Raw genomic sequence first — 21,397 nt, forward strand, 5'->3', positions numbered from 1 at the left:
CACACTGGCTCCTAAGTTCCCTCTGGCAGCCCTTCCCCTCTACTCTCTCCACCTCCACCCACTAAAGACAAAGCCTGAGCCTCCGTGCATGCCTCCCATTAGGTGAGGAAAGCCAGCAGAGGGCAGAGGCCCATTCCCCTCAGGCCACAGCTGCCCCTGACCACAGCTCAAAGCTCCTGGCAGATGAAAGAGGCACCTCCTTACCTGACACTGTACGAGGCATGGAAAATGCCCAGGCTGTGTCGAGGCTTTGCAGGAACCTCCTCTAGGGAGCACTGAGAGCTTCTGTTTACTTGGAGTTCTGAGGACTCCCCAAGAGTCAAAAAGGGGAGTTCGCCCATGGCCAACAAGCAGCAGAGACTGGTGGATTTTCTGGCCTGACCCTCCCTGGAGTGGCCTCCGCCAAAGAGCTAGTGGCAGACTGTCCTGCCTGCTTCTCACCTGGCCCTGGAGCCCCTCCTCAGGACTTCCCAGCGGCGGGCCTGGGCTTGGTCGTGGATGCCATTATCTGATGTACCTTTAGCCAGTGTGTGTCTGTGTGTTATCTCAGCAGCGGGCAGAGCACACAGCCCGTGTTTGTGGGAGGGCTTGCCAGAGAGGAATGCTGGGAGCCAGACCAGAGGTTGCCCGGCTCTGGGAAGCAGACAACATTGGCCCTGGTCGGCAGCAGCTAAGCCCAAAGGAAACTGCAGAGTCAAAGCGCAGACACTGCAGGGCCCCATGGCAGAGGAGGCCCCAAAGAAGACAGGGCTAGAGAGAAGCACTGCTCCGCAGGATGACTTGGTGAGTGATGGTGGGTCACAAGCATCCTGGTGGGTAGGGGGTGAATCAGACTCTTCTCTCCTCCTAAGGAACTTTCGGTCCTAACCGCCAGGTCCACAAACAGCAGGACTCTGCTTCCTGGGCACCAAAGGGCTGAGGGAAGCGGGGTCAGGGGCTGGTGGGGGCCTCTGAGGTCACATCCTGCCTGAAGGTGGCTCCTGCAGGGAAATGATGTCTTGTTTGTGACTTGGGCCGATCTGGCTCTTTTCTAAATGCAGCTCCATCACAGAAGGGCTTCCCTGGTGGCTCAGTCAGTAAAGAGTCTGCCTGCAATGTGGGAAAGCTGGGTTCAATCCCTGGATTGGGAAGATCCCCTGGAGAAGGAAATCGCAACCCACTCCAGTATTCCTGCCTGGAGAATTCCACGGACAGAGGAGCCTGGTGGGCTACATGGGGTTACAAAAAGTCGAATACGACTAAGTGACTGACACTTTCACTTTTTCCAACAAAGAAATGTGCTCACATGGCCTGGGGACACTGCAGTGTCTCCTCTGTCCCCGAGGCTATCAAGTTCAGAGACCCAGTGACAACAAACTGATGAGACAGGGTGGCAGAGAACCTTGTGAGAACATCAGATCGTATGCCCCAGATACAGCTACAGCAGGCAGTCGTAAGACCCTGGAGAGAGCTGGAAGAACAGAGGACCGCAGGGGACCAATAGGTTTCTGTCCAGGGTTTCTGTCCTCATTTAACATGAGAAATGTTTGCCTTAAAAAAAAAAAAATGGCCTTTGACTGAAATCAGGATGTGGGCAGGGTTTGAAGCAAGAGGTGAAATCAGAACACAGAGAGGAAGCAGGTCCCCACCTTCCAGCCCCAGCCGACCCCGCTGTTTGATCAGTCTTCGATTGCCTGCGAAGGGGTGAGGGGTGGAGACAGAAGGACTGAAGGACTGAGGACTCCACACCACAGGAAGGGCCTCAGGCCACCCAGACTGGCCTTGAGCTGCTAGCACCTGACTGCAGCCAGGCCCCAGGAACCCACCCTCGCAGTCAGCTCTCAGCCACAGCAGGTAACCCCTGTGCTCTGGGAATACCCCAGGGAGCCAATGTCTGCCAGGAAAGGATTCCTCCGTGACTGCAGTGTGTACAGCCTGAATAGGAGACAAAATCTCCAATGATTTTGAAAATGACACTTTCTAGAAGGTCTGATAATTCAGACACCACAGCTTGGGATGCAAAGAACTGCCCGAATATGACATCCAGGAAGGGGTGCGGGCCCTGCCATTTCCAACTTCCTTTCCTTCACTCCTGTTCCTCAAGGTGCCGAGTGACAGTCTAACGTTTATGGTGCCCAGAACAAGAGGCCGAGGGCTATGTGTCTTTGTTGTTGTTCAGTCTCTCAGTTGTGGCCAACTCTTTGCAACCCCATGGACTGCAGCACGCCAGGCTTCCCTGTCCTTCACCATCTCCTGGAGCTTCCTCAAACTCATGTCCATTGAGTCGGTGATTCCATCCAACTATCTCATACTCTATCGCCCTCTTCTCCTCCTGCCCTCAATCTTTTGGGTCTTTTCCAGTGAAACTGTATCCTGTGCCTAGATACTTAAAAATTATCAGTCAAGTTAAAAGCTATTAAATAAAATAGTTTCTATCCTCCTAAGTTGACATACCTTCTTCACAACATGGAAGACCAGATGTAAACCCAGAAATTCTAGGACTTGCGGCTTCCAACACAAGCCACAGCCTGTCTCCCTTCTCTGCCCATGCTCAGCACCACACATGATCTCACACACCCATGCACGGCCACCCCACCCTTCCCACCCATCACATCCACCCCTCCACAGACAAATGCCCCTCTGACCTGGGGTGCCCCAAGGGATGGGCCGAGGACAAGGTTCACACAGCCCTGGGAGAGGGCCTGAGGCCATCTGGGAATTTGGGGTAGTGAGTACCCAGAGTGGCAAGTGCCCTCAGCCCACAGACTTCTCAGTCCATGGGCCAAAGCCTGGCCAGAGGAGGACAAGAGGGGCCCAGGCCTCAGTGCAGAGTCTTCAGCACATCACTGCTTTCCCAGGGCACAGCCTCTGCATCTGAGAACAAGGAACTTGGGCTCTGCGCTCCCTGAGTTTCCTTCTACTCTGTGCTTCTGACTCAGGAATTTGATCAGAAGTTAATACAAGGAGAAATTACAATGTAGCCCAGCAGGAGCTGAGCTGGTTACCTACAAATAAACCTGCTTTTGCTTTTTCCATGTCACCTGTCAGAAATTCAAGTGATGATCTGACAGTCATACTGATTAAGGTGTCAGCCGAATAGATATTTAAGCATTTGAAAAATACAGAGGGTTTGTCAAAACCTCAGGAAGAGTCTAACAAATCCTTCCTAGGAGCCAAGGAAAATATTTCAAAATGGAACAGAGGCAGCCCCCGCCCAGCCACGAGTTCTCTTCTGAGCGTTGAGCTGCCTGTGGTGGCTGGGGCCCCGGGCTGGTCTGTGCCTGCCTACTGTGCCCAGGATGAAGAGGGGTTGGAGGAACCCAGGAGCAGGTAGCACACGCCTCTCTCCTTTCTTTCGTCTTCTCATCCTGATGCCTCTTTCCCCAGGGCCCCATCACCCTTCACCTTCTCCAAGCTCCAGCCTGGAGAGTGGAACCCCTAGGTTTAAGGTCACCAGCACAACGTGCTCCAGACTCCAAAATGTCCAACCCTTTCTCAGCAACTCTTCCACTTCCAAAATCTAACCTGGTGAGCTTCTGGCCCAGGTGTTCGTTGCAGAGCTAACTCATTCCTTATACCAACTAACATCCCTCCTGCAGACATTTACCTTTTAAAAACAAGCAAGTAGGGACTTCCCTGGCGGTCCAGTAGCTAAGACTCTGCACTCCAAATTCAGGGGTGCAGGTTTGATCCCTGGTCAGAGAGCTAAGATCCCACGTGCCTTGAGGCCAAAAAAAAATCCGAAACATGAAACAGAAGCAATATTGTCCAATAAAGACTTTTTAAAATGCTCCACATTAAAAAAATCTGTAAAAGAAAAAAAAAGCAGAATGCATGTTAGCCCAAGTGAGTCTCTCAATAATGGATCAACTTTCAGATGGTTTAACCAAATAAAATGGGAAAACTAGGCGGTGAGAATGCTAGTGGCGGAGGTGGGGAAGGAGAGTCAGGGCTGACCTGCCAGAACGCAGAGCTGCCCTTGACCTCCCCAGGAGTTGCATTCTCCATCTCCGAGGGCACAACCCCCTCACCTCCTCACCTCCAGCTCCTCCAGCTGGGAGTACTCTGGACTTCCCCTAATGGACACCCTCTCTCTGCTTTAAAACATATTTTGAAATATTTCAGACAAAGCAGTTTAAAGAACAGTGAACTCCCATACCCATCATAAACTTACCAATAGCTTTGAAAGTCATCCCCCCGCCCCTAACCTGCCCAGGACCTTCTCTCCCCACCTCAGAGACCTCTCCCTGCTGTATTCCTTCCTATACCCCAAAGACAATCCCTCTGCTGACTTAGCTGTTTATCTTCCAATGTTTTTCTGTATAATATGCGACCTTGACTACACTGGTTCAAACATTAAACAAGGTAAGTAGATCTGGTTGGCTGTTTCCACACTCTCCCAGAACTCTGGGGGCCACTCACAGTGGGCTTGCAACTCACCATCACCATATATATTTCCCTCACCTCCACTGGGCTCAATGTCACTTTTAAGGGCCCCTTACCTCCACCATTGCAGGGGTGCTTAAAAGACTGTTGGGTATCATTTTCACGTTAAGTCCCAAGCTATGTTGTGTTCACGTAAGGTACACGTGGACACTGTGTGTGCAGTGAAAATACACCTTGATCAGGCATGTCAAGGACATCATGCCTCTGTATCTGGCCTGTGTTGCTCCACCCTCAGTGTCTCGTCCGCTAAACTCTAAGCTTCCCAAAGACTGTCTTTTGCACAGTCACACCCCAAATTCCAAGCCTAAAGCATGTTATGGGCCTCCTCGTGTTTGCTGGATGCTTGATTGACTGATGGAAGGAATGTATCAGTGGGGGAATAGCAGCCCTGAGGGGAGAAGATCGGAATCAACAGGAACTGGTTAATGAATGCATACTTTCCCTGCACTACCTCGAGGAAACAGAAATTGAATGCATTTTTAAAAAGCGAAAAATTTTTAAGGCAAGTTTTTCCTTGTTTGGGCCTCAGCTATTTAAATGATTGAACTGATAAAACAGAAGGAATTCAGATCTGCAGATAGTGAGTACCATTCATGTTATCAGCTGATACCATGAAACACTGATTTACTTGATGTATATTCAAATAAAGCGGGCTTCCCTGGTAGCTCAGTTGGTAAAGAATCCGCCTGCGATGCAGGAGGCCCTGGTTCAATTTCTAGTCAGGAAGATCCCCTGGAAAAGAGATAGGCTACCCACTCCAGTATTCATGGGCTTCCTTGGTGGCTCACACAGTAAAGAATCCACCTGCAATGCAGTAGACCTGGGTTCGATCCCTGGGTTGGGAAGATCCCCTGGAGGAGGGCATGGCAACCCACTCCAGTATTTTTGCCTGGAGAACCCCATGGACAGAGGAGCCTGGCGGGCTACAGTGTGTGGGGTCACAAAGAGTCGGATACGACGGAGCGACTAAGCACAGCACAGGTAAAGCAGCCATGTTTATGTGAACACAACATGACTTGCGACTTACATAAAATAACATCATCGGCAAGATGACGACAATGAAGAGGATGATGGTAACAGTGATGACAGGGACTTACTCCAAAATCTCCCAACAGCATTTTGAAGAGCTTTGTTGTGCAAAATCCTTATCAAGATGCAACTTTTCTAAGAGCAATGTCTTCACAAGTATTGAGCACTAGCTTGTTGACAGCTGTTTTCCTCTCACATGCTAGGTACAGAAAGTCTGTTTGGGATGAGACACTAAGCCAGATTCAGGAAAGGGAAAGTTAAACGGCCTTTTCCGAACACAGAGGCTCACAAAGCTCTCTCCAGTCCAGGGTCTGGGTCTTGTTCATGACAGGTTACTTGGATCAGGTTCCAGCAGCCTGTGGCTGAGCTTCTCTGGGTCAGGAGCTGGAGGGAAGCCCCATAGTTTTCTCTGCAGGGAAGAGAAGCCCTGCCCTCATGGGTGCTCCCGTTTTCTCAGAGCCCTTGGGCTCCTCCTGCCTAAATCCATCTTTTGCCCACTTGGGATCCCATCCGCACTAGCTCCTGCTCTCACCTCTCCAGATCACCTCCCTCCCAAGTCCTCCTTCTAAAGAAGCTCCTCAGCTGTCATGTCTCCCAGCAGGGCCTCCAGGACAGCGTGTTCTCCTCTGAAAGTGACAACAGCCTGTACTTCACATACAGTGGCCAGCCCAACACCTTGGAAGTCCGAGATCTCAGCTACCAGGTAGAGTCACAGCTGAGGACAGGTGGGAGGAGCAGAGAGGGCCAAACAATTCCCCAAGCAGAAGGGAAGGGTGAGTCCCAGCTGGGGACCCTCTGCCCCAAGGACAGAGTTCAGGCTACACTGAGGCCTCATGTGTTGGGTGCAAACACTATGGAGATTTCCCTCAACTACACATGTTGGAGCTGAGGTTGACGGCCATGAAAAAGAGAATGAGACCTTTGTTAAAACATAAAGCCAACCATGTGATTCTGTGTGAAAAAAAATCTCTAAACTTATTTTTAAACTTTATATTTTGAAATAATTTTAGACTTCTGAAAAAGCTGCAAAAATAGTGCAGAGTTCTTATATACCCTTTGTCCACCTTCCCCTAATGTTAACATCTTGCTTTCCCGTAGCACAGTGATCAAAACTGAGACATTAACCACCGTATAATACTATTACCCAATCTACAGACTTGTATAAGATGTTATGGAAAAGCCCAAATGAAAATTTCAGCCAATCTAATAACAGTACACGTTATAGGTCTGCAGTGAGGACTGAATGAGATGAGGGACATAATAAACAGACGAACACAATGCCTTGCACACAGTAAACACTTGATAAATTATTAGTAAATCACTGTTGAGTGAAAACATCATTTTGCCCCACGTCGTGTTTTTATTTCTGTTCTGCTATTACAAATGCTTCCCACCTGTTCTCTTCAGACTTGGAAATGGCAGCTTCAGGTTCTCAGCATGGTGGAGCCCGCCTCCATATCTGACAGAGCCTGGGTGGGGGACCCCCCTCAGGCCTGTTGTGTTTTGGGAGGAGGATTTCTCTTGGAGGGAGCTGAACAGAAGGTGAAGCTTTCTGAGGAACCTTTCTATGTCTCCCCACAGATGGATATGGCCTCCCAGGTACCTTGGTTTAAGCAGCTGGCTCACTTCAAGATGCCCTGGACATCTCACAAGGACTCCTGTGAGCAGGGCATTCAGAACCTGAGCTTCAAAATGAGGAGTGGACAGATGCTGGCCGTCATAGGGAGCTCAGGTACCACTAGGGGCAAATAGCGGGGCAATGGGTTCTCTCTCTCCTGGGATACAAGGCAGTCCCTCCAACAAATGGACGCTCCTCACAGAACTTTGCTGAGCAACAGAACAATACAGCAGAGTTGTGAGAGCACAAGTTCCAGGTCTGACAGAGCTGGGTTCAAATCTCAGCTCCTCTATTTACTAGCTTTCATGAATCACAAACAGGCTTCTTGCAGCTGCAGCCAGAGCTCTGATCCTTCATTAATATAGGATGAAGGCATCAGGCAGCTTTGGAATTGAATGCTCTTTCCAGGGCACTCCTCCACCACAAGGAACACTCATTCATTGTCCTCCCCCGCCATCAGATTCCTATTTCAGTCAGACAGTGGGTAGGCACAGCCCCTGCCACAACTCATGTCTTGGATACCCCGAGTCTTAGTTCAACCTTCAACCATTGGCAAAAATTCAGATTTCTCAAGTGCTTCAAAAAGTCACTTCCATGAAAAAAAAAATGAAAAAAAAGTCACTTCCACAGGCCAGACTTAGAGTGTAGAACGAGCTGGAAGGGGGCCTGGAGAACAGAGTTCTGTTCCCCGCACAGCATTCTACCTTTCCTTCTCCTGACCACCGTGAAAACATCTTTAGAGGAGGTCTTCCTGCCCCGGCATCATTCCCCCTTCATTTAACAGGTGAGACCAAAGTTTAGAAAAGAGGAATGATTTACCTAAGGACATATATTTAATGCAGAATAAGAACTAGAACTCTGGTCTTCTGGTTCTCAGATGTTTAAAAAAAAATCAGCAGATTAAATTGTAAAGATCTTATTGGTTTTATTCAACAGTTCATGAATTGGGCAGCATCCCATCTGGCAGAAAGTATTGTGTGGACCGGAAAGTTTATTTGGATTTTTCCATAAGATGTTGGCTCCAGCCCAATAGCTTTGGTGTGCGTGCTAAGTTGTTTCAGTCATGTCTGACTCTTTTTGCAACCCTATGAACCACAGCCCACCAGGCTCCTCTGTCCATTGGGTTCTCCAGGCAAGAATACTGGAGTGGGTTGCCATGCCCTCCTCCAGGGGATCTTCCCAACCCAGGGATCAAACCCTCGTCTCTCATGTCTCCTGCACTGGCAGGGGGGTTCTTTACCACTAGTGCCACCTGGGAAGCCAAAAGCTCTGGAGAGCTGTACAAATTGAAAGACTTTTACAGGCAGAACGAAGTAGGACGAGGAAGTTATTCTAGCAAAGGGCTGATTGTTTTAGGCAAGGTCACCTTTCTCTGGGGGACAGTAGGGGTCTATCCAGAGAAGGCAATGGCACCCCACTCCAGTATTCTTGCCTGGAAAATCCTATGGACGGAGGAGCCTGGTAGGCTGCAGTCCATGGGGTCGCTAAGAGTTGGACACGACTGAGCGACTTCACTTTCACTTTTCACTTTCACGCATTGGAGAAGGAAATGGCAACCCACTCCAATGTTCTTGCCTGGAGAATCCCAGGGACGGGGAAGCCCGGTGGGCTTCTGTCTAAGGGGTCACACAGAGTCGGACACGACTGAAGCGACTTAGCAGCAGCAGCAGGGGTCTATCAGTGCTGACTAGGCAATTTCAGATGGGCTAGTTTAAGATTCTATTCCCAGGAGAGATTGAAACTATAATTAAATTAGGTATTACATCTCAGTCTGGGGACATGGGGCTTAGCACAAGTTGACTCCACTTGGGGTTTGTTGTTTATTTTTTAAACACAGATCAAAGGCATTTCTCCCTTACACAGTGTCAGAGGGAGCACTTTATACCTTCCAATTAATCATTTCCAGAAGTAGAGATTACTCAACTTTTTGACCATCTGCTCCAAACTTTTAGTCTTCTGCTGGGGAAATTCTGTTTACTGTCTAACCAGAGATCAAATGAGAGGATATGTGCCAATGAACTTTGTCACCGAAACAACACCCACAGGTCAAGTCCTGCCAACTGCTGGTCCTGGCCCTGCAATTCTGATCTAACAAGAAAAATGTGGAAACTTCATGGGCCAGTTTTGTTTGTTAACACCTGGTAGCTTTTCTGGTTACACCTGCTTTTTCTTCATGAACTGGGGATCTAGGGAACACAAGGGCTTAACTAGGCACTTCAAGCTAAGAGTCATCACAGTTAATCCTGACCACCACAGCTAGAATCCCTGATTTGTGGTTGAAGAAAGGTAAGTCAGGAGAGGCCAAGCAGGAATCACACACTGAGTGTGTGATTTTCGATTCTAGGCTAGTGTTGTTTAGCTACAGGTTTACTTGGCTGAAATTATTTAAATGATTTTTTAGAAAGGTTATCAATTATACCACCTGTGACTTATATTCTGCCATGCGATTCTCCAGGCAAGAATACTGGAGTGGATTGCCATTCCCTTCTCCAGGGGATCTTCCCGACCCAGGAATCGAACCCACGTCTCCTGTATTGCAGGCAGATTCTTTACCGTCTGATCCAGGAGGGAAGCATACTCTGCTCACCAAAATTATAATAGTAAAATAAAATTAATTCAAACAGCCCCAGGCATTTAAGCTTCTATAGAATCAGCAGTGGTGCTTTTCCAATGAATGAATTTACTGAGGTGGCAGAGTCTTGAATGCCTGTGGGTGTTTTCTCCTGATTCACGGAGGATCTCCCCAAACATACCCTGACAACCTCCGCTGGAAAGACCACCCACACCTCTCACAGTTTTGTTCAGGAAACGTGCTCTTTCTGCCCCCTGATTGGGAATCCTAAGGTCCCTGTGTTGGGAAAGTCCCCTGTGCTTCCAGAGCCTGGATCCAGTGGTATCCAGGCTGAGCCAGGAGTAAGGCCAGAACCCTCCCTCTGGCTTCCCCCCGGCTATTTTGTGCCTCCTAAGTTCTCTTGAATGAGGTGCACCCAGGAGGCAGTGGACAGGTCCCTTTCTACGCTGAAAACCTCTGGTCCGTAAGCAGAAGGATGACTGAAGAGGCTACTCGATTTTTGCTTTTATGCACAAATTAAAGGGGACATGGGGCTGTGGGCAGGGGGCTGCTTGCAAAAGGCCTGGGAATGTGGCAAGGAAGAGTCGTTACATCTGTGCATTGGCGCTTTCTCTGTTTAAAAACTACTTGGAAATTTTTCACTCCAAAAGGAATTTACAATAAAGAAACCAAAACCCTGCCTAGGGGAATTGGACTGAGCTGTTCTTGGCAGCTTTGTTTAAGAACGCCTTCCTAGACCCTAAGCCCTATTAAATGGCCATCAAAGAGTCTCTCACAGAATCTCATGGAACCTGATCCAATCGGACACTTCCCCAAATTGATAGCAATTTCTATGTCATTCAGAAGTGGATGGCATTAATTTGTATGTAATAGATCTATTTTTTTAAAGAGAAAGTGAAAAGTAATACTGATAAAAATAAAAGTATAGAGAAATTCAGAACTACTGTGCTATAGTTTAAAAATCATTTCCACATCTATTACTTCTCTCTTTTTTTCTCCCTTTCTGAAAACAGGTTTCAGTTTTGCATTTTTAAAAGATACCTTATTAATTCTCCAAAACTAGTCTTTCCCACAATGCCAGCTTCTGAGCCAAATGATGGGGAATGATGAAATGTTGCTGGCAGGTTTGCCAGGCAAAAATAGTTAAGCTTCCTAGTACAATTAACACCAGCCCTGCTTGGGGGAGGGGACATACACTCTCAGCACAGGCAGTCCTGTGACAACCAGGACTCCAGCCTTCTATCACGTAGCCACAGGCTGGCCTGACCTGAACACCCCAGATTCCTAAGGATGTTCAAGTTGGCTGCTCCATGCAGGTTAGAGGGCTGTGCCACCCTAGGGAAGGACAGAGCAGAACATGGTGGCTGGAGGGTGCGTGGGCAGCAGAAGCTTCCAACCTGGTCCCTGCAGAAGTCCGTTCTTGGGAATATATTTTCTCTTTAATATTTATCTGTTTGGCTGGGTTAGGGTCAGGGGAGGTTGTGAGGGTGGCAAGAGTGGGGAATGTTCCTAGTTCTGGATCAGGATTTAGTTCCCAGACCAGGGATTGAACCTGGGTCCCTTGCATGGGAAGGCAGATTCTTAACCACTGGACCACCAGGGAAGCCCCTCAGGGATATTTCTGGTGGTTTCTCAGGTTGTGGGCGAGCCTCTTTGCTGGATGTGATCACTGGGCGAGGCCCTGGCGGCAAGATTAAGTCAGGCCAAATCTGGATCAATGGGCAGCCCAGCACAGCGCAGCTGGTGAGGAAGTGTGTGGCCCATGTTCGCCAGCATGACCAGCTGCTCCCCAACCTCACCGTCCGGGAGACCCTGGCTTTTGTTGCCCAACTGCGTCTGCCCAGAAACTTCTCCCAGGCCCAGCGCGACAAAAGGGTAACTAATTAATCCCAGTGACCCCAAGAAGCTATGACATCCTTCCCCTGCGCTTCCTTCCCTCCCTGCCTCAGGGTCCAGCCATTCCAGGCCAACTGTGAGCAAGCCGGCTCACCATCTGTCCATCAGAAAAAATCCACCAAATGCTCAGCCCTGCCTTCCTTGCCCCGTTGTCCCATCTTAGCCCCAAATGTGGGATAAATATTTGCTTACTTGTTTTCCGGTTCTCCGTGCTGGCGGGGAGCCGGGACATGGCCACAGTCCCAGCAAGTGGTGCCTTGCTCAGCAGTGGGAGCTGCTCCCGATGCGTGGAAAGAATCCGGGAACAAACACTGCATCAGGGAAATGTAGGCCAGAGCCTTAAACTCAGGGGTCTTTACTTTAGAGCCCAATCTGCCTGGCCCGGAGCAGGCCCGCGCAGCCTCTCTAAAGCCCCGGGACCGCCCTCCCTCTCACCCAGGTGGACGACGTGATCGCGGAGCTGCGGCTGCGGCAATGCGCCAACACGCGCGTGGGCAACATCTACGTGCGGGGCGTGTCGGGGGGCGAGCGGCGCAGAGTCAGCATCGGAGTGCAGCTGCTGTGGAACCCAGGTGAGGCAGGAGGGGCCCGCGTGAGCCGCCTGGCTTAATCTGGTCCAACTGGAGTCCTGCCCATTAAACCAGGCTTCTCTGTGTTGGGAAGGAATCCTTATCCTGGATGAACCCACGTCTGGGCTCGACAGCTTCACGGCCCACAACCTGGTGAAAACACTGTCTAGGCTGGCCAAAGGCAACAGGCTGGTGCTCCTCTCCATCCACCAGCCGCGCTCCGATATCTTCGGGCTGTTTGATTTGGTCCTCCTGATGACGTCTGGCACCACCATCTACCTGGGGGCAGCCCAGCACATGGTTCAGTATTTCACCGCAGTCGGCCACCCTTGTCCGCGGTACAGCAACCCTGCTGACTACTATGGTGAGTCAGCCAGGCCAGAGGCATGGAACAGGGCTCTCCTCGACCCCAACCCTGCCAGGAGAGAAACTCTCAGGGGCTTCAGGGGAATAGGACCAAGGATGGAGGCAGGGGAGGAAATGAGATGTATTACAGGCTTCAGTTTACCCAGCATCAAATGCTACGAATGGCACACCCTTGTGCACATGTCTATTAAGAACCTCCTGAGAACTCCAAACCAGAGGACATATAATCCAAGAGAGTTTGGATCAGTTTCTGGAATTATGGTCTTTATTCAGGTTCTGTAGGGAGAACAGGAAATTTGGAGTTGGAAGCCACTAGGAAATCTTAAAGCTGTGCCCTGGTTCCCCCACAAAGGCAGGGAACCCAGAGGCTGTGGATGGGAGACCCAAAGCACAGACCAGTTCAGTGCCTTTTGGGGGGTCTTGACCTGTGAGTCTCTAGATATGAAAATTGCTGTCAGCACCAGAGATGCCTTCCTGCTTGGGGTCCTGAGACCTCAGCACATGGCCCTCAATTCTTGCGGGGACAGATGCCTTTCCAGGTGCCCACCTTGAAAGCAGGCCCTGGGTCCTGAGTGCTGAGCAGTGCCATAGCTGCTGGACAGGCTGCATGGCTGTACCAGGGCCAGGAGAGCAGCAGCTGTGGTTTGTCCCAAACATAGATCACCTGGAGCCCAGCCTTCCTCCCAGGATGGCCTAGTATAGCAAGGGCCTTCCCAATACACATGTGGGTAAGGACCAGTTCCTTGAGGGCAGACACTGCAGAGGGTGTCCCTTTGACCCTTGCGGCCCTGCCAGACCATGGTCATCTTCGTCCTTACAAATGAGAAGACTGGAGTTCTTGCAGTCAGGTGCAGAAATGGGCCTCTCACCTCCCGTGCCCAGGAGGGAACACCCTTCTCCCAGTATCCACCCTCCAACCCTCTAAGAGGCCACTCTTTCTGGCCCATCAGCTCTCACCCTCTGCACTCACTCACACTGTGAACTCCCCGGGAGGTCATCCATCTCCCTGTGCTCAGATATCAGCTTGGCTTCCTGCCAGTGTGTCATCCTCTGGTCGGTCATCCCCAGATAAGGGGGCAGAGGGCATCTGCCAGCCTGGCCACTGAAAGCAACATACTGTAACCCTAGAGAGAAGTTGCCAGAAATCAGGTGCCCACATCAGGAAAAACAAATCTTTTTCTTAATTTTATATTATTATGCCTCACAGATACAATTTTATATTATTCATGCCTCACAAATCCGAGGGCATGGCCTGGCAGTGCCCAGAGAATCTGACACTTGAAGTTATGGCCCTACACAGTGAGGGGACCCTTCATGATTTACAAGGCCTCTCTGAGATGTTTTCCTGCCTTGAGATGTGTCATGAAAATGGGGAAAGGAAAGAGGCAGAGAGGTGAAGAGTGAGTCCCCCTGGGCATCTCTCTGCCTCTGTTCTGATCACTTTGTGGTCCATTCTCAGAGGGTGGGGAGCGTGTCCCAGGGTCCCCTCTGACAGCATCGGGGCTATGAGCACCTGTGGGACCCAGGTCACCCATGGCCCCGCTCCCGATGCTTACAGTGGACTTGACCAGCATTGACAGACGAAGCAAAGAGCAGGAAGTGGCCACCAGGGAGACGGCTCGGTCCCTTGCGGCCTTGTTTAAAGAAAAAGTGCGTGGCTTTGATGACTTTCTATGGACAGCGGAGTCAAGGGAGCAGAGTGTGGGCACTTGTGTGCAGAGGTAAGGCAATGGGTGGCCCGGTGGGGAGAGCACCCTGCAGAAAGTGGCCGTCCCTACACCCCCATGACACTCTCTATCTCCTGACAGCCCGGCTCCTGACACCAACCTATTCCAGGCTCCCACTAAGCTGCCTGGCCCCCTACAGCAGTTTGCCATACTGATCCGGTAATTATTTGCCATTTCATCACCCCCTTAGCCCCCAAAAGTCTTAGTTGTATCAAATTAAGCCCTTTCGAGCTAAAGTGAATTTGAAGGAGGAATTTAATTTGAAGAGGTAGGGTCATTTGAAAAAATCAGCACCAGCCCTCCATGTGATACAGAGAACTCCTGTTCCTTTGATTCTTTAAACAAAATCAACATTTCCTTGCTAGCCAGATGCTCGTAGAAGTCACCCAGAATCATTGTAAAAAATTTAATTGATACAGGAGACCCTCAAGTGACAAGGGAAATTTCCCTGCTATGTGAGCCCTCACAGAAAACCAGATCTGAGTGTTTGGTGTGAGTCCAGGATGCTTCCATGCACATAAATATTTTAATATATAAATGATATCATGCTAAGTCGCTTTGGTTGTGTCTGACTCTTTGTGACCCTGTGGACTGTAGCCTGTCAGGCTTCTCTGTCCATGGGATTTTCTAGGCAAGAATACTAGAGTGGGTTGCCATTTCCTCCTCTAAGGCATCTTCCTGACCCAGGGATAGAAGTCTTATATCTTTTGTCTCCTTGTACATACATAGTTACACTTCTGATTGGCTATTTCCTCAGGATGACTTCTTTAAACAAAATTGCAAGGGGATACAGTGTTGGTAAAAGTCACAATCATTTCCTGAGTACCGACTGTGAGACAGATGCGCTCATCAGTCACCTCACTTGACCCACACAGTAACTGTGAGGAGGGCACCACTCTTCCCATTTTACAGAGGAGAAAAATGAGGCTTACGGAGATTACAGGACATGGCCAAGGTCACAGTGCTGGGGTCCGGTGTTCCCTTGGCACCTCTTTCTTCTGTTTTTTAAGTCGTCAGATTTCCAACGACTTCCGAGATCTGCCAACCCTCCTCATCCACGGGGCGGAGGCCTGCCTGATGTCCCTGATCATCGGGTTCCTCTACTACGGCCACGGGGCTATCCAGCTCTCCTTGACGGACACGGCGGCCCTCTTGTTCATGATCGGAGCTCTTGTCCCTTTCAACGTGATCCTGGATGTCATCTCCAAATGTGAGTGTGGCCTGCTCTCTGTGACCCACATGCAGGGCCGTGTCAGCCACGCTCTGAACTGGATCAGGGCTGGCCTGAGTTCCGTATAGCTCCTGGAGGAGACAGGTCTGCTGAACAATTTCACCATGAGTGCTAAATAAAAGCTGAGGGTTGTTTTTAAACTTCATATATTAATATCAGTATTTGCAAATGAGAACAAATGACCTAGGAGTCTGAGGCTTTTCTCTCCTAGCAGGAGTTATATTGACAGCAATGCACAAGTCACAGAATTATAAACATCTAAATTAGGATCAAAAATTGCCTTTTTTTTAATATATGACATTGAGGCAATAAAACTAGTTTTAATTGTACAAAGAGAGACTCAAACAGCAACACTGTAATTTCATTTTTTCATTCTCCTTTTCTCCCCTTTTTAGGTCACTCAGAGAGGGCACTGCTTTACTATGAACTAGAAGATGGGCTGTACACGGCGGGGCCATATTTCTTTGCCAAGGTGACTGGTCAGGCTTCAGAGTGAGTGCCACATGGAACAGTGGGCAGAAGAATCTTCTCCACATTATACAGATGTTACAGGGAAGCATTTTGCTCAGCGGTGGGGCTGAGCATCATCTGTGGTTGCAGATGCCAGAATCCTTAGGAGAGTTTCAGAGACTTGATGAGTCTCTGATAAATTTTTCAAACATTTATCAGAAGGCTAGGACCATGGACCAGGAATGACAATTTTCTGCCCACCAGAAACCTAACAGAGAAGAGGAGGGAAACACAACTAGCATACTTCACCTCTCCAGTCTTTCCACGTCCCTGGAAAGCAGATTGGAAGGTTTGACGGTCCTCATTTCAAAGAAGTGGAGGCTCAGAGAAGTTAAGTGGCTGCCTCCAGGCCACACAGCTACCATGTCTGGGTAGGCAGAGTAGGGATTTGAAACCAGGTCTCCAGAGCTCTGAACTGCCCCAGAGGGAGCATACAGCATCTGCAGGGGGAAGTCAGCAGTGAGTTCATGCTGTGGGTCCCACACACCTGTGCCCACTAACCCTCCAGTGGCAACCCCAGTCACCATCAGGAGGGAAGGCTGGGGACACTGGGGGCTGCTGCCTTTGAACACTGAAAGATCAGCAGCAAATAAAGGCGCTGGCTCACATCCTTTGCAGATCCTGGGGGAGTTTCCTGAGCACTGTGTCTACATCATCATCTATGGAATGCCCATCTACTGGCTGGCCAACCTGCGCCCAGGCCTCGAGCCCTTCCTGCTGCACTTCCTGCTGGTGTGGCTGGTGGTCTTCTGCTGCCGGGTCATGGCCCTGGCCGCCGCTGCCCTGCTCCCCACCTTTCACATGTCCTCCTTCTTCGGCAACGCTCTCTACAACTCCTTCTACCTCACTGGGGGCTTCATGATAAGCTTGGACAATCTGTGGACAGGTGAGGTCAGCTCTTCTCACCTGCTCAAGCTTTTTGAGGCCTTCTGTGACTGGATCAGTCTGCTTTCCTCTGGCGTTGTGAGCTCATTACTTCAGTCCAACTCAGAGTTGGGAGCAGATTCAAAGGAAGGGCTCCTTGGTGGGGTGGGGCAGATGGCATCTTCTCATACAGCCCGGCTGACATCCAGGGGCCACTTTTGACTCTCCCTCCCTACATCACCAGTGAGCCAAATCACTTCTTCCACCCATGTCTTTCTGAAATGTCCTCTTGCGTCATCCCCTGCCCTGGCTCCTATCAGCTGATCTTGGGCCAACTGTGATAGGCTGGTGTCTATGACCCTGGTTCCTCATCTGAACCCTCACCCCTGCAGCGCTAGCTCCCTAAGGTACGGAGCCAGTCACTGCTTTGTCCCAGTGGGCCCGGGGCTGCTCATTCCTGGCTGCCTCCACCCGACTCTTCTGAAGCCCCCAGTACACTCCACGCCCTCACAACTGAGCCTGTGGATCACCGCTCTTCACCTTCCATGGGCCTTTCCTGATGAGCTGGGCAGGGTTCACTGCTTCCTCCTCCTGCCTGAGCCAGGATGCCTCCATGGGGTCAGGGTACAGACTCAGTCATCTCTGTAATCTCTGGTGTGGGGCTGCTGGGACTCCAGAGTCCATAGGTTCTGTGAAGCTGAGCACGTGCTGGACCTAATCAATTACTCTGTGGAGTTACTATAGGTCAAGCACGTGCTGGACACCTGATGAAATTACTCTGTGGAGTTACTATAGGTCAAGCACATGCTGGACACCTAGTGAAATTACTCTCTGGAGTAGTTACTGTAGGTCAAGTGCACGGTGATCCTGCAGCCACTCAGCCGCTCTGTCCCAGCAGTCCATGTCTCCAGCTTCCCCTCTGCCCTTTCACCCTTTTGTTCTCTCCCCCGCTCTCAGCTCCCTCAGGGGACTTGCTGCCCCTGGGTCAGAGCCACCACGGCATCTCTGCAGACTCACTTCCTAGGAGGCAGGTGGTTAGACCCTTTGAATAATATGACTCTCACTCTCTCCAGTGCCTGCGTTGATTTCCAAGGTGTCCTTCCTCCGATGGTGTTTTGAAGGGCTGATGAAGATCCAGTTTAGTGGGCACGCTTATTACATGGAAGCTGGCAACATCACCATCCGTATCCCGGGAGACATGGTAAGTAGCCCAGGCCTTGACTGTACGTAGACAGCAGCCCTCTGAGCGTGTTCTTAATGAGCTCACTGATGTCTCTGTCCGCAGATCCTCAATTCCATGGGCCTGAACTCTTATCCGCTCTACGCCATCTACTTCTTTGTCATTGGCATCAGTTGTGGCTTCGTGATCCTGTACTATCTGTCCTTAAGGTTCATCAAACAGAAATCAAGTCAGGACTGGTGATTCACACCCAGACTCCTGCCTGCTGGTGGGGGACTCAAGAAGGCCATTCAGCTGCACTCCCTTCCTCCCAAGGAGCCCCTTCCCAGGCACAGGGAGGACCCAGACAAAACTCCGCCACATCCGGTCCACACTGCTGCAGTGGCACAGGCTGGCCACAGGATGGCAGTAGAATAAAGACAGTCAAAAGGGATTTCTGATCACCAGCTGGAGCTTGAGTTTACTGGGAACCTGGAAACCATACCTAGGGGACACCTACAATGTCATTAATTTATTTCCTTTTGATGTATATATTTGTATAGGCAACTAATACAAGATGGGAGCAAATTAGGTGTGAATCGAGGAGTTAGGCCACGTGGAAACAGTAACGTAATAGCTAGCGGAGTATTTGGCCTCATCTTCCAGGCTCCCCAAACTCTGAGCCATTCTCAATACAGGAAATGACCTAAAACATACCAGCGAGATGCCATCTCTTCTTTTTGTGTGAGGTCTTGTGCTCCAAAAGCTAAACTGAACAATTAAATATTTATTGAGCAATTGCTCTGCGCCAGATTCAGGGCAGAACACTTTTTTATGTGGATCACGTTATTCAGTTCTCTGTTAAAACAACCCTTTGTGGTAGGCAGTATCCCATTTTATAGATGAAGAAACAGAGGCACAGACTGTCTACTAAGTAAGGTCACAGGCCTAATATATGGGGGAGTCACGTGAGGTCAGAAAGGCCTATAGGAGTTAGCGGGCAGAAGGCAAGTCCTGGGCCACTGTAAGGCTAGGAAGCCCAGGAGGTCTCCAGAAGATGAAGAGGTTTATGGACACTGTGGCAGCTCAGCCAGGCCTCTCACGGTACATCTCACCTCTCTGGCTGAGTCTCAGACCAGTCTGGAACCTTTTGCAGTGACTGGTATGGCCCTGGTCATGTGTTTCCTGTCTGAGCTTTGAGGACCAGCTGACCCAAAACAGGTACACAGAAAGTAAGGAGGAAATTATCCTCAAAGGAAAACCAGAGTGTGAAACAATAAGAAGGGGCAAGGTAGATGGTTAGGAGGCAAACAGTGAATGTTCTCCTCGGGTTTCCTAGACTATCCCTACTTGAAGTGTGAACCCTGGTCAGCAGCATGGGTCCTGCCTGGGCGCTGGTTAGACTGTCGGTATCTCAGGCACCAGCCAGACCCAATGAATCAGAATCTGTATTTTGGAAAGATCGCCCGGGCTTCCCTGATAGGCCAGTGGCTAAGAATCCTCCTGCCAATGCAGGGGACTCGGGTTCGATTCCTGGTTCAGGAAGCTCCCGCATGCTGAGGGGCAGCTAAGCCCATGCGCCACAACTGCGGAGCCCACATGCTGCAACTACCGAAGACCATGCACCTAGAGCCCGTGCTCTGCAAAAGAGAAGGCCCTGCAGTGAGAAAGCCTGCGCACTCCCAACAGAAAGCAGTCTCTGCTTGCTGCAACTAGAGAAAGCCCACATGCAGAAATGAAGATCCAGTGCAGCCACAAGGAAATTAAGAAATACCTATATCCCCGGCCAAAAGTAAATAAATAGATCCCCAGGTGATCTGTATGTACATCCAGGCTTGAGCAGTCCCTAGCACACTTCCCTGATATAAGACATCCATCCAACTTGGGATATTCATGTTACACTGTAACACTTGACACGCGTCACTGTAACACCACACATGTGTCACTGTTACGTTGCCACCATCCCAAGGGCGGACCCCACTCAAGACTCATTTACTGTCCTGACAATGCCTGCATAGCAAAAGGAGCCAGGGCAGGACCAAGCATTGGATCTAGGCGTCAATTCACTCTGGTCTCTTTTAGTTTAGAATAATCCTCAACTTTCCTTAACTCCCATGACCTTGACACATGAGTGTTTTGTAGAATATCTCTAGATTTGGTTTGTCTGAAACGTTTTTATGATTAAATTCAGGTCATGCCCCTTTGGCGGGAGTATCACAGAGGACTGTGCCCTTCTCATTGCATCCTCTCGGTGGCATGTGATTTCAGTTTGTCCTGAACTGATGTTAACTTTGACCACCTGATCAAAGGAGTATTTGCCAGGCTTCACATGGTCAACAGTTTCCCCTCCTTTTGTAATTATTAATAAGCATTTGTAGGTAGGTATTTTAAAACTGCTCCTCAAATTTTCCATTAATTCATTTTAAAATTTATATCAGTATAAACCTGTGATTTTCTATTTTATTCAGTGGGCTGTAATCTTTTACTATCATTCTTAATTTAGATGTGCAAACTGTCCCTGACGTGGCCATGAGAGCCTCTTCAAGCTGGCTCCTGCCTCCTTTTGATAAGTCCTCATTCTCTGAACACTTTTGCAACTGTTTCAGACTCATCTTGTACTTTCCCACCCCACCACCCCTCAATCATGGAAGCAGACATTTCTCTAAAGAATCTTGGTTCCTTTCAGGGGAAAATGCCATTTAGAAGCCATTAGAAGCCAAGATATGAGTGATAAGTACGCTCATTGCCATTGGGGCGTCACTGTTTCCAGGCCCTCAGTGGGAATATATACATTTGCACGTGTACACACCAGTGAACCAGTGAAGTTGCTCAGTCGTGTCCAACTCTTTGCAACCCCATGGACTGTAGCCTACCAGGCTCCTCCATCCATGGAATTTTCCAGGCAAGAGTACTGGGAATGGGTTGCCATTTCTTTCTCTAGGGGCTTTTCCCAACCCAGGGATCGAACCCAGGTCTCCCGCATTACAGGCAGACGCTTTACCGTCTGAGCCACCCGGGAAGCCTCTGTCCAAATTTTTATATATATTAATATTTTTCTCCCGCACCGATACATCCAATTCCAATCTACCACCATAGAGTGGATTCTTCTTCTCTTTTCACAATTGTAACTCCCTCCTCCCATTGTAGGAAACCTGGCTTTCACTAACCTTAATATTTTCGCTCATTTTGTTCATCTCCTATATATAACAAATCTCCCAACTACACTGTACTCCTTCGCCTGTGTGGATACCCTGCTAAGACTCTGACTCCCAAATCAAGCTGTCTCCAAGTCAGCAGAGATGCCCTTCTCACCCTACTCTGGCCCATCACACATCTCTCCCACCCCCATTCACAGCCCATAGCCCCCAGCACCCAGGCTGTGGTCACCTGGTGGCTTTAGGCCTGAATGGAGAAGGGGGAAGACCACGGGA

At 49.7% G+C, this 21,397-nt stretch overlaps 2 protein-coding genes across 4 annotated transcripts in view; one reads left to right on the plus strand and one right to left on the minus strand.

The window, feature by feature from the left end:
- The window catches only part of ABCG5 (ATP binding cassette subfamily G member 5), a 32,181-nt gene extending 31,696 nt beyond the window's left edge, over positions 1–485 (minus strand). The window contains exon 1 of the mRNA XM_027555141.1: positions 205–485. Within this exon, the coding sequence (XP_027410942.1) occupies positions 205–341 (137 nt within the window). The 5' untranslated portion in view covers positions 342–485. The remainder of the gene's footprint in view (positions 1–204) is intronic.
- ABCG8 (ATP binding cassette subfamily G member 8) lies at positions 392–18,682 on the plus strand. 3 transcript variants are annotated; one of them, XR_003513338.1, is made up of 13 exons: positions 392–783; positions 6,053–6,157; positions 7,036–7,186; positions 11,281–11,519; positions 11,980–12,112; positions 12,204–12,473; positions 14,034–14,196; positions 14,284–14,361; positions 15,213–15,412; positions 15,829–15,925; positions 16,562–16,829; positions 17,881–18,008; positions 18,093–18,682. XR_003513338.1 is itself a non-coding variant. In XM_027555139.1 (13 exons), exons 1-13 carry the CDS (start codon positions 499–501, stop codon positions 18,228–18,230), a joined length of 2,235 nt encoding a protein of 744 aa, XP_027410940.1. In that variant the 5' UTR covers positions 399–498; the 3' UTR covers positions 18,231–18,682. The 3 variants fall into 3 exon arrangements, 2 of the variants coding, with proteins under 2 accessions (XP_027410940.1, XP_027410941.1); XM_027555139.1 differs by having other exon boundaries at positions 399–783; positions 15,829–15,905; XM_027555140.1 differs by having other exon boundaries at positions 399–783; positions 6,056–6,157; positions 15,829–15,905.
- Positions 18,683–21,397: the final 2,715 nt, after the last annotated feature.

Source organism: Bos indicus x Bos taurus, chromosome 11 (genome assembly GCF_003369695.1).
Source record: "Bos indicus x Bos taurus breed Angus x Brahman F1 hybrid chromosome 11, Bos_hybrid_MaternalHap_v2.0, whole genome shotgun sequence".
NCBI classification, from domain to species: domain Eukaryota; kingdom Metazoa; phylum Chordata; class Mammalia; order Artiodactyla; family Bovidae; genus Bos; species Bos indicus x Bos taurus.